This window comes from Megalobrama amblycephala, linkage group LG3 (genome assembly GCF_018812025.1).
Source record: "Megalobrama amblycephala isolate DHTTF-2021 linkage group LG3, ASM1881202v1, whole genome shotgun sequence".
Classification (NCBI taxonomy): domain Eukaryota; kingdom Metazoa; phylum Chordata; class Actinopteri; order Cypriniformes; family Xenocyprididae; genus Megalobrama; species Megalobrama amblycephala.
The window spans coordinates 11954834-11965595 of record NC_063046.1 but is presented as its reverse complement, the minus strand read 5'-3'; the positions used below and the strand labels follow the sequence as shown (position 1 = coordinate 11965595).

At 38.8% G+C, this 10762-nt stretch overlaps 2 protein-coding genes across 2 annotated transcripts; one reads left to right on the top strand and one right to left on the bottom strand.

The window, feature by feature from the left end:
• Positions 1 to 725: 725 nt before the first annotated feature.
• On the top strand, positions 726 to 4193 carry cideb (cell death inducing DFFA like effector b). The gene is made up of 5 exons (XM_048183890.1): positions 726 to 880; positions 2036 to 2150; positions 2242 to 2391; positions 3628 to 3821; positions 3968 to 4193. The coding sequence occupies exons 1-5, from the start codon at positions 855 to 857 to the stop codon at positions 4107 to 4109; spliced, it is 627 nt and encodes a 208-aa protein (XP_048039847.1). The 5' UTR covers positions 726 to 854; the 3' UTR covers positions 4110 to 4193.
• Positions 4194 to 5190: 997 nt separating this feature from the next.
• Positions 5191 to 10762, bottom strand: homezb (homeobox and leucine zipper encoding b). The gene is made up of 2 exons (XM_048183848.1): positions 9983 to 10762; positions 5191 to 7825 (listed from the first exon to the last, which is right to left on the bottom strand). Exons 1-2 carry the CDS (start codon positions 10283 to 10285, stop codon positions 5960 to 5962), a joined length of 2169 nt encoding a protein of 722 aa, XP_048039805.1. The 5' UTR covers positions 10286 to 10762; the 3' UTR covers positions 5191 to 5959.

Genomic DNA, 10762 nt, shown 5'->3' with positions numbered 1-10762 from the left:
AAAATATTCTCGTCACTTTATAATATTAGTATTGAACCACTGTACTCACATGAACCGATTTAAATATGTTTTTAGTACATTAATGGATCTTGAGAGAGGAAGTGTCGTTGCTGGCTATCACTGAGCCATCGGATTTCAACTAAAGTATCAACTAAAAAATATTTTTTGTTCCGAAGATTAAATTAACGAAGTTCTTACGGGTGTGGAACGGCATGAGGGTGAGTATTAAAGACAGAATTTTCATTTTTTGGGGTGAACTAACCCTGTAACATCCTCAGAATAACATAGATATTTTACATTCTGGTCATGTTAAAACCTCAGGTTTCAAAAGAGCAGAGTTTAAAACTCTGAAATAAATCCTAATAAGAAGATAAATAGAATACCTAAAAAAGTTTATTAACAAAGAAAAATCAAATGTTTATGTTTTCTATAAGAGTTGTGAGGTAGACTGTAACAACAGCATTCGTTTATAGAGTACAGGGAGTTGTACGTTTCAAAATAACTTTGTAACGGATGTGTGGAAATTATTTCAAAGTTTCAGATGTATAGCGCACACAGACAGCATTAAATGTTACAACACTTCCCAGTCTCCCCTGCTTACATCATACACACCTTGGCTCCTAAACAGTAAAATCAAGAGACCTTGCCCAATGACATATGCTATCAGACTAAATCATCCTGCAATGTCAAAGTCCACTTGGCTAAAATCACAGTACACATTATTCTCAAAAAGATATTGTTCACCAGCTGTGACTCAGTAGCACCAGATTACTTCAAACTGTGAGGCACAAAGGACTGTAAACAACTGAATTTGAGGTAACAGACAGAGGACCTCGATCACAGAACATACCATAATGGAAACAACGACTTCCCTTTTCAGGTAAGTTTTTATAACATTCATTTGTTGACATTCAATACTGTTATTTACAACATACCTTCAGAAGTTTGCTTTAAAAAGCATGTACATAGGCCTACATTTGACCAAAGTTGATGGTAAATAGATACAATACATATTTATATTTTTTATTTTAAAAAGTTTTATCATTGTTTTTCCCTAAGTTTTGAAACATTGGACTTTAACTGTTGGTCTCACATTACATTTGTTTTACTCCATTAACAGCTCTTTAGATAAGAGAGTATCTGATTACAGCCATGTGCTGTCTCTGCTTGCCCCACTTTTAAAGGAGACATTGATTATTAAAGGAAAAATTCTGCCATTTTTTACACATCCTCGTGTTGTTCCCAACCTCTATGGCTTTTTTGGTCGCTCTTGTCCATATTTGGACTGTTGGTTTTAAAATTAAAGGGATAGTTCAGCTAAAAATGAAACTTCTGTCATCATTTACTCACCCTCAAGCTGTTCCAAGCCTGTACGTATTTCTTTCTTCTGCTGAATACAAAAGAAGATATTTTGAAGAATGTCGTTAACACACAGTTGATGGGCAAGTCAATGTGGTCCATCAACTGTTTGGTTACCCATATTCTTCAAAAATCTTTTGTGTTAAGCAGAAGAAAGAAATTCATACAGGTTTGGAACAACTTCAGGGTATTAAAAACATTATTTAAATGATATTTTAGTGATAATCTTCCATTTCAAGTGTGCTGTAATCAGATCAGTGAGTCAGTTGAACTCGAGAACAAGATTAGTCTGATTTGTCAGCAAATGACTTAGTATAGGCTTTGTGAACTAGATGATTCAATGATCAATTAAAAAGAACAATTTGGCATCATGTAAATGCCAAGAACAGCTAAGAAGGATGTCCAGATTTTCAACGAATATCAAATTTCATTCAGTTCCTCACACAAAGTTGTCGTATGGCTTCAGAAGACTACAGTTCATCCAAATCCTTTACACAGAAGAAAGAACGTCATACTGAGGATGTTGAAATGGACAAATGGGAATTTTAGTTTCTGGGCAAATTGTTCCTTTTCTTAAATGATTCTTGACAAAAACAACTTTGCCAACCTTTCACTTTCTTGATCTCTTATACTATTCTGTCTTTGACTCCTCATTTCCAATCTCTCTTTCTGTCAGGTCAGTGTCTCGGCGGGTTTGGTCGCCCCCTCAGCGTCCGTTCAGAGTGTGTTCCTGGAACAGAGAGGTCAAAAAAGGAATCACTGCAGGAACCCTAGAGGAGCTCAAAGAGAAGGTATGAAAAGGAGAACCCCAGTTTTAGTTAAACTGAAAGTTTTGCCATATTTGAACGTGCTGTGGGACATTTACTGTGATTCTTACCTCAGGCAGCTCAGGCTCTCTTTATAACTACTGTGCTGATTTTGGTGTGTGAAGAAGATGGGACAGAGGTTGACTCTGATGAGTTCCTCATAACCCTGCCGGACAACACCATTTTCATGGCCCTGAAACCTGGAGACATCTGGAAACCTCATCCTGTATGTATGTGTGTTTATGCCAAGTAGAAACAATATTTATGTCATCTGGAATTATTAGTTGCTTTAAGGTGTTTCACCGCTAATCTAACTTCATCAACATTAGAAAGGTGGTAATATGCACCACATTTATTCTTATCACACTTCACGCAAAGAAGCAAAAAACCCAATGAAATATTTTGTATTAAAGGATTAGTTCACTTTCAAATATACTTTTCCTGATAATTTACTCACCCCCATGTCATCCAAGATGTTCATGTCTTTCTTTCTTCAGTCGAAAAGAAAATAAGGTTTTTGATGAAAACATTCCAGGATTATTCTCCTTATAGTGGACTTCAATGGAGCCCAAACGGTTGAAGGTCAAAATCACAGTTTCAGTGCAGCTTCAAAGGGCTTTAAACGATACCAGGCGAGGAATAAGGGTCTTATCTAGTCATTTTCGGAAAAAATGTAAATGTATATGCTTTATATAAACAAATGATCGCCTTCCAAGTGCTTCTGCCAATACCGCACTTTCGTATTCTTCAAAACGCCTACGCTGTATGTCCTATGCCTTCCCTATTCTACTTATGGAAAAAATTTAACTGGCGCTGCGTTCGTTCCGTAAGTTAAATAAGGAAGGTGTAGAACATAGAGCGTAAGCGTTTTGAAGAATACGAAAGTGCGGTTTTGGCGGAAGCACTTGGAAAAAATTAACATTTTTTCCGAAAATGACCGTTCGTTTCTCTAGATAAGACCCTTATTCCTCGTCTGGTATCGTTTAAAGCCCTTTGAAGCTGCACTGAAACTGTAATTTTGACCTTCAACCATTTGGAGACCATTGAAGTCCACAATAAGGAGAATAATCCTGGAATGTTTTCATCAAAAACCTTATTTTCTTTTCGACTGAAGAAAGAAGGACATAAACATCTTGGATGACATGGGGGTGAGTAAATTATCAGGAATTTTTTTTTGAAAGTGAACTAATCCTTTATTAACTAAATTATTAATGACTTTAACTCAATCACTTATCAGTATATAATTTGTAGGGGTGTAACAATGTTCAAACTGAGCCCCCCAAAAAAAAAAAAATGCAATACACCACCCACAGTACGTACCACGGTACTCTCATGGCGTACCGAACGGCCCTCGTCCCCTCACTTTACCTTGTCACAAAACAAATTTTCTTCCTTGACATTTGATTAAATAGTTATTTGTATTGTTCAGTATCTTTTCACTAACTTCCTTTATCTCTTCTAGTTACTTCAAAGGGGTGGTAACAAACCAGGTCATAATAAGCCAAGGACAGGAAAAGACATTGCTCAGATCACCTTTGATCTTTACCGTACGCACCCCAAAGACGTGTTCGGCTCACTGAATGTGAAAGCCACATTTAAAGGGCTTTACTCTGTCAGTGCAGATTTTCAATGCTTGGGACCAAAAAAAGTGCTGAGGTAAGCAGGGTTCCCTTCTTAATACTGCAATACAGATTACAGATTAAAACTTTAATCATGTTAAGGGTTTGTTTTACTAGTTATTTGCACAAAACCTTTATCAATTAAGCCACTGAATTGTATTCAACCCATTTGTTGTCTCTCAGGGAGGCCCTCAAATTCATGTCCAGTCTCCTCCATGCTGCTGGACACTTGCTGATCACTTCTGCTTCTGTAATTCGCCGCATCATCCAAGGGGCAGATCTTCTTCAAGGCCAACAAGCCCAACCTGTCGAGTATTGGGAATAACTTGAGAAAAGACATGAATCTGATATCACTAAGAATGTAACTTAGAGATTTTTTTTTTTTTTTGAGACTTTTGAGATTTATATGGTTCAATTTAACATTAATGCATTAGGTAACATGAATGAACAACAATTTTACAAAATTGATTAATCTGGATAAATTTTAATTTCTACACTATGGTTCAAAAGTCATTCAGTGAGATTTTTTAAAAATGTTTTTGATAGAAGTCTCTTATGTTCACCAAGGCTGCATTTATTTGATCAAAATACACCAAAATATTATTATAGAAGTTAAAATAATTGTTTTCTATTTTAATATATTTTCAAAGGTAGTTCATTCCTGTGATGCAAAGCTGAATTTTCAGCATCATTACTCCAGGCTTGTGTCACATGATCCTTCAGAAATCATTCTAATATTATGAATTGGTGTGCAAGTAACCAAATCAGCATATTATTAACGATGTTGAAAAAAAATGTTGTACTGGTTAATTTTTGTGGAAATCATGATTCATTTTTTTCAGGATTCTTTGATAAACAGAAATTTCAAAGGAACTGCATTTATTTGAAATAGAAATGTTAAATAGTAAAATATGCTAATGCATTAGTACTATAGTATATTTATAGTACAGTATTTTTTTATAAATGAATGTTCACCTAGATGAATAAATGCTGTAAAAAATTGTTTTTCATGGTTAGTTGATACCTAATGCATTAACTAATGTTAATGAACTTTACTGTAAATTGTAAAGTTACCATTAACACTTTGTGGGTTTCATGGACAATTCATGGAAAAAGTTGCTCCAGTTGCTCCTTAGGTTTCTATGAAAACTGCCTTTTAGGAGTGATTTTTTTATTTTTAGTCTAGGACTACTCAGTGTTACTTATTCTGTGTGTTTGACCCTCTTTATAAATGTTCATTTCACTTTTATCATTCATTATGTTTATGTGATAGACCACTGTATGATAATTTTATCTTCTTCATTTGATTGTCGCTTTTGGATAGAAGCATCAGCTAAATGAATAAATGTAAAAATGTAAATGTAAATACAAAACTGTTGTATTAGTGAATGTTTAGTAAATAAACATGTTTTTAAGATCAATTTATTAAGTAAAACCAAACTGGTACAAAAAGCTTCAGCACAAAAAAAGACAGTCTCTCTAATCAGGTCACTTAATGCATAGACTAATCAACTTCATAATGATACTACTCAAGATTTTAATTAGTTTTCAAATAATAATAAAAAAAAAAAAGGATCACAAACATTATGATTGGGGGAAAATAAAATTGAGCACATAAATTATGTAGTATTATGTCAGCACGATGTTTCCGCCAAAGAAACACATCTGTGTAGCACACTGTGGAGTTAAAGACTGCAGTTATGCTAATAACCTTAAATACAATTGACCTTTGTAAAAGCAAACATCTACATATCTAAGCTCGAAGTGCAACTTAAACATGAAAATGGCAATACACATGCATTCGCTCGGTTGAGTCACACTGAGAACCACAATCATTAGACCTCTGATAAAACAAGCTACAAAACAAAATACATTGTACTAGAATTCAGTGCCTTGCCATACACAATTTGTTGTTTACTTTAAAGTACATATTCTAATACTAAATATTTTTGATTCAAGTAAGATGCTTAGGTTTGGAGATACATATTGCATAACAATGTTGTGAGAGAGGTTCTACAAGGCCCTGGTCATAGCATTAAATTGGGATGGAAATATCCAGATAGGTTAAAGGAAAAAAAAAGTATTTGTGTAACATCTTTGGCAGTGATGTGGAATTCAGTTTCCACCTATCTGCACAGCTACAAATGCCACGGCAAGCTGACTTCGCTTCCGAGGTCAGAGTTCACCCTCAGGCAAAACTGGGGTACCTCCCCTAAAAAGTTCGTTCCATGTTGCTGCTTCGCCCCCTCCACCTCCGTTGATTACCGTAGAATCGCCCAAACTCACCCCAGAGCCCATGTTCTCAAACGCGACTCTTCCCCGTGAATACTTCCCGCCCCTTTTCTGTTGTTGCATTATGACGGCGATGATGCGTTCCCTCTCCTGTGAGGTCATCCAGCGCATCTGATTGTGTTTGACGTGGTAACGCGTGTCTCCGTACCACTGGATGATCTCTGTCCTTGTCAGGCCTGTCTTCTGCTGGAGAATCAAGTAGTCGTCGCTTGTGGGCCACTGGCAGCGAAGGAAGCTTTGCCGCAAAATTTCCAACTGTTCCCTCGTCTTCTTACGAAGTCTCACGTTTGGTTCTACCCGGCCGCGGAGGAATGACGGAGATGGAGAAGGAGATGGGGAGATATCCGCAGAGTATTGTTGAACGGAAGCGTTGCTGTCATCGAACTCTCCTTCGTCGCTTACTTCCTCCTTGGTCTCATTTGATTGGTTGAGTGGTTCATCATCATCAGCCACATCCACATCAACCTCAAACCCCCCCTCTGCGTCGTCAGCCTCGTCGTTGTCAAAAAAATCAGCGCTAGGTAGAACGTCGTTCTCCAGCTCGTTCTGAGGGTTCTGTTGTGCCAGCTGCAATGAGCGATTGCGCCCCGCGAGCTTGGCTAGCCAAGCCCGGCCATTCTTGCGAAGCTGGTAGCGGCTGTCGGCAAACCATTTGCGGATTTCGCGCCGATTAAGTCCAGTCATTTTCTGGAGCCGCTGAACCTCGCCGTCAGATGGCCAAGACTTCTGTACAAAACTGCGGCGCAGGGCCATCAACTGCGCTTTCGATTTTTTCCCTGGCAAGCAGTGTAGAGACTGTGAAAGCTCTGGGAGCTCAGGGTATGGCATTGCAGCCGGTTGATCGTTCATAATCACGTACGACGAACGTCCATAGGTATTGAGCAGCTGGACTCCAGTATTCTGAGGCGGTAAGTTTCTACTGTCATTTTGGAAATGGGGATTAACTTGAGGAACTTGGGATGCAGGTCCAAGACCGTTTTTGTACACGACATTAGAACTGACCAACTGCTGTACACCGTTATTGGATTGGGAAGCATTATTCTGGCTGAAATGCAAGCGGGATTGGTCACTGATGATGTGTTGAGGAACAGTACGGCTGGGTTTAGGCGTGTGGTCTCTCTGATCTACATGGGCATCTGCCGCAGGTGGCGGTATAAAATCCTGTTGCGTTTCATCACGTCCTAAACAATCCTCCTCGTCATTGATTTCCACACACTCCTCGGCTTCCATTCTTTTCTGAATTCGCCACAGCTTGCGTCGCGTTTCTTGGATGTCGTCATCAGCCCAGCTAATGCCGTAGCGCACCCGTTGCATCATGAACCATGCTTTAACTCTGTCCGGCGGTAATGCGCACTTTCGAGCCAGAGCACTTGCCTCCTGTGACGTGGGGTATGGGAACTCATTAAAGGCTTCCACGAGTTCCGACACGGAATCCAGCTCATGGACCTGCTCCGAGCGCACCCAGATAAGCTTTAACCCCTCGGATACCAATGGAAGACAGACTAGGTTAGCCTGGTTGTGTGTTGATGTGCCAGAGGAGACTGTTTGCCTCTTTTGGCAAGACTCCTTAGTCCCTGAAGAGCAGGGTGACTTCTCCTGAGGTAATTCGGCAGATGAGCTCTGTGTTTCTTCAGGAGCAGGTGAGACATCCATCTCTTCCTGTTCTTTTGCCTCCACGGAGGACGAGGTCTCATTTGAGTCTTCGGGAGTCTGAAGTGAAGTAGATTCAGATCCCTCAGTGGTGACTGGCTGAAAAGAGTGAGATCAAGAAATATGAATACAAAATGCTTGAGGTGAGAAATTCTCTTACTGACAACCTATTATTTCCTTTCACAGCAATTAAAGTCACAATGGAATCAAAATTGGGTCATTCCATGTAGGGGTGTAACCATACATTGTTATATAGAGATAAAGCTATATTAAAATGCAACAATTTGTCTCACTGATGTAAATGATATGACTTTTTAGTTTACTCAGAGTTAGTTTAGTTTCAGAGTTAGTTTACTCAGTTTACTGTATTTGTAAAGTATAATTCACCCAAAAATGTACATTCTGTTATCAAGTACTCACCCTCATGTCGTTTCAAACCTGCGCTGAGATTTTCGTTCATCTTTCAAACACAAATCATGAATATTTTTATTCTTGTGCCACCACTGTTTTACTGCTTTTTAGTTCACCCCAAAATAAAATTCCTGTCATTAAGTACTCACCCTCATGTCGTTCCAAACCCGTAAGACCTTCATTATCTTCAGAACACAAATTAAGATATTTTTGATGAAATCCAAGGGTTTCTGAACCACGCATAGGCAGCAATGTCATTGCACCTTTTAAAGTCAGGAAAGGTAGTAAAGACATTGTTAAAATAGTCAACGTGACTACAGTGGTTCAACCTTAATGTTATGAAGCATCGAGAATACTTTTTGTGAGCAAAAACAAAACAAAAATAACGACTTTATTTAACAATTTGAACTGTTGTCATATGCATTTGCCGTAGTGAATGCAGTGCAGCGTGCGGTGAAGCCAGATACTCTTTAATCGGTAATGACAAACGGAGACGTAATTAAAGGTGCTAAAGAGGATGTTTTGTTTTATACATTTTTGCAATATTACTTGAAACTGTCTTTACTAACTGATAAAAGACTATTTATTAGGTGCACTGAAAGTAATAATATTAATATACATCATCTGTGCACGAGGTAGGGCCTTAAAAACATCAGCCAATCGTTTACGCGATCATCGCGTAAACGATTGGCCCTCTCGCTTGTCAATCACTGCCATGACGTTCCTTGTGAGAGACGTGCGCGGCTGCGCGCTCCAGTAACTTTCCACACTCCACAGGCGCCGCATGCAATGTTTTTGTCAGGAGACAGGAGTAACAACTGAAGATTATGAGTTACCTGCGGTGAGTCCGACATAATGAATCCACTAACACGACACAGTGAATGCCGGTGGTAAACACTCGTGTTCCAATACTCGTGCACGAGTTTTGGGAGGCGTTCCCTCAAAATGAGCTGTGAAGGAGGGGGGTTGTTCTTACGCATGCGCTCATTTCAAAAACTCACTAACAGTCTTTGGTTTCTCAGTCGACGAAAAAAATCCTTTTTAGCACCTTTAATTTATAACATTAACAAGAGGACTCGTAGAATTCATTTTGGGAGTAACGACTGAATGTATTTTTAGTCAAATGCCTGTATATAAGATTAATATTGACAAAGTTCAGAGGCTGTCATATATGTGAATCAACTTACTTTGTTGTGTATTTTCAATATGAAAAATAACTTTTATATTGATGGATTAATTGCATTTTGAAAAAAAAAAAAAAACATCATGGATTTATTGCATTTTGGGGGAAAATAATCCATTTTTATTATTAACCTTTTAAAATCAAAATGTAGATTTGAATTTTTAATGTTTTTATAACTAAAAGATGCTATGTGAAAGTTTGAAACAGAAAATAGTGGTTTTCATTTTGCCACTTTCTTGGTAAATACCTTTTTACTCAAATTAATCAAAATGGAGTTATAGCGTTTTGGAGAACCAAACTATTCATATTTTGAAGAATGTGAGAAACTGAACAGTTCTGGGACACCATTGACTTCCATAGTATTTTTTCCTACTATACAAGTCAATGGTGCCCCAAAGCAGCCTGGTTACAAACTTTCTTCAAAATATCTTCCTTTTTGTTCAGCAGAACAAAGAAATTTATACAGATTTGGAACAACTTGAGGGTGAGTAAATGATGACAGAATTTTCATTTTTGGGTTAACTATCCCTTTAAGAGCTCCGATATTAACCCAGAAATTATTTACACTTAAACTCCATTCACAGAATTTCTAGTGGTGCACACAACCAACTAAAACTCGTGCACATCATTAAAAACTGACATGAACACAAAACTTAACTTACTTTATCCTTGACAAAGCTCTTTCCCAGGTCACCATCGAAGCAGGGTGTCTCCACGCCGCCACCGCGCTCCTCTAGCGCTTCACATCGCTCGCTCCTTACCGAGTCGGAAAGGCTGGTAACAGGGTGAGCGGCGTGCAGGTGCTGACTGAGACATTTAACATCTTGCGCTTTATAACCACAAATCCGACACTCGTAAGCATCCTTAACCGTCTCCCCAGCATCTCCTCCTGGCTTTTCCGCCGAGTCTGGTGGTGAAGAGTGCGTACTTGCGCTCTCGAGCTGCGGAGCTGAGCACTGCTCCATGGGAACCTATGCACGACCTAGCCAAGGCGCAATTCATACAAGCGAACACTGAGGCCAGATAGCTAAATTTCTCCCACAACAAAGTCGGTACGCAATACCCTAGAGGATGCAACAAGTTTCATTTGAATAAAATAACTGTATACTGAGTCAACATGCAAGAGTTGAATGCAGAATCCGAATTTATGGCCACACTGGTCTGAGTATGGAACAAAGGCAGGCTAGCCAGCGAGCTAACACAAGTGCTTGTCGTGTTGGCTTCACACAGATGCATAAAAAAAGTAAAAAATAGCCAGCTCAGATGCAAACTGGTTTATTTATTGTTTTTCTCTCTTTCATTAGATGTAGTTAGTTAAGAAATAAGGCAACTAAAAGAGCCATTCCGAGCTAATCGCACTCGCCTCTGAGTCGCACAGTTGTCCAGAAAGCTGTCACAGGTTTGGTTTGTCGCATCCTCCGAATGTGAAGCCAGAGCGGCTT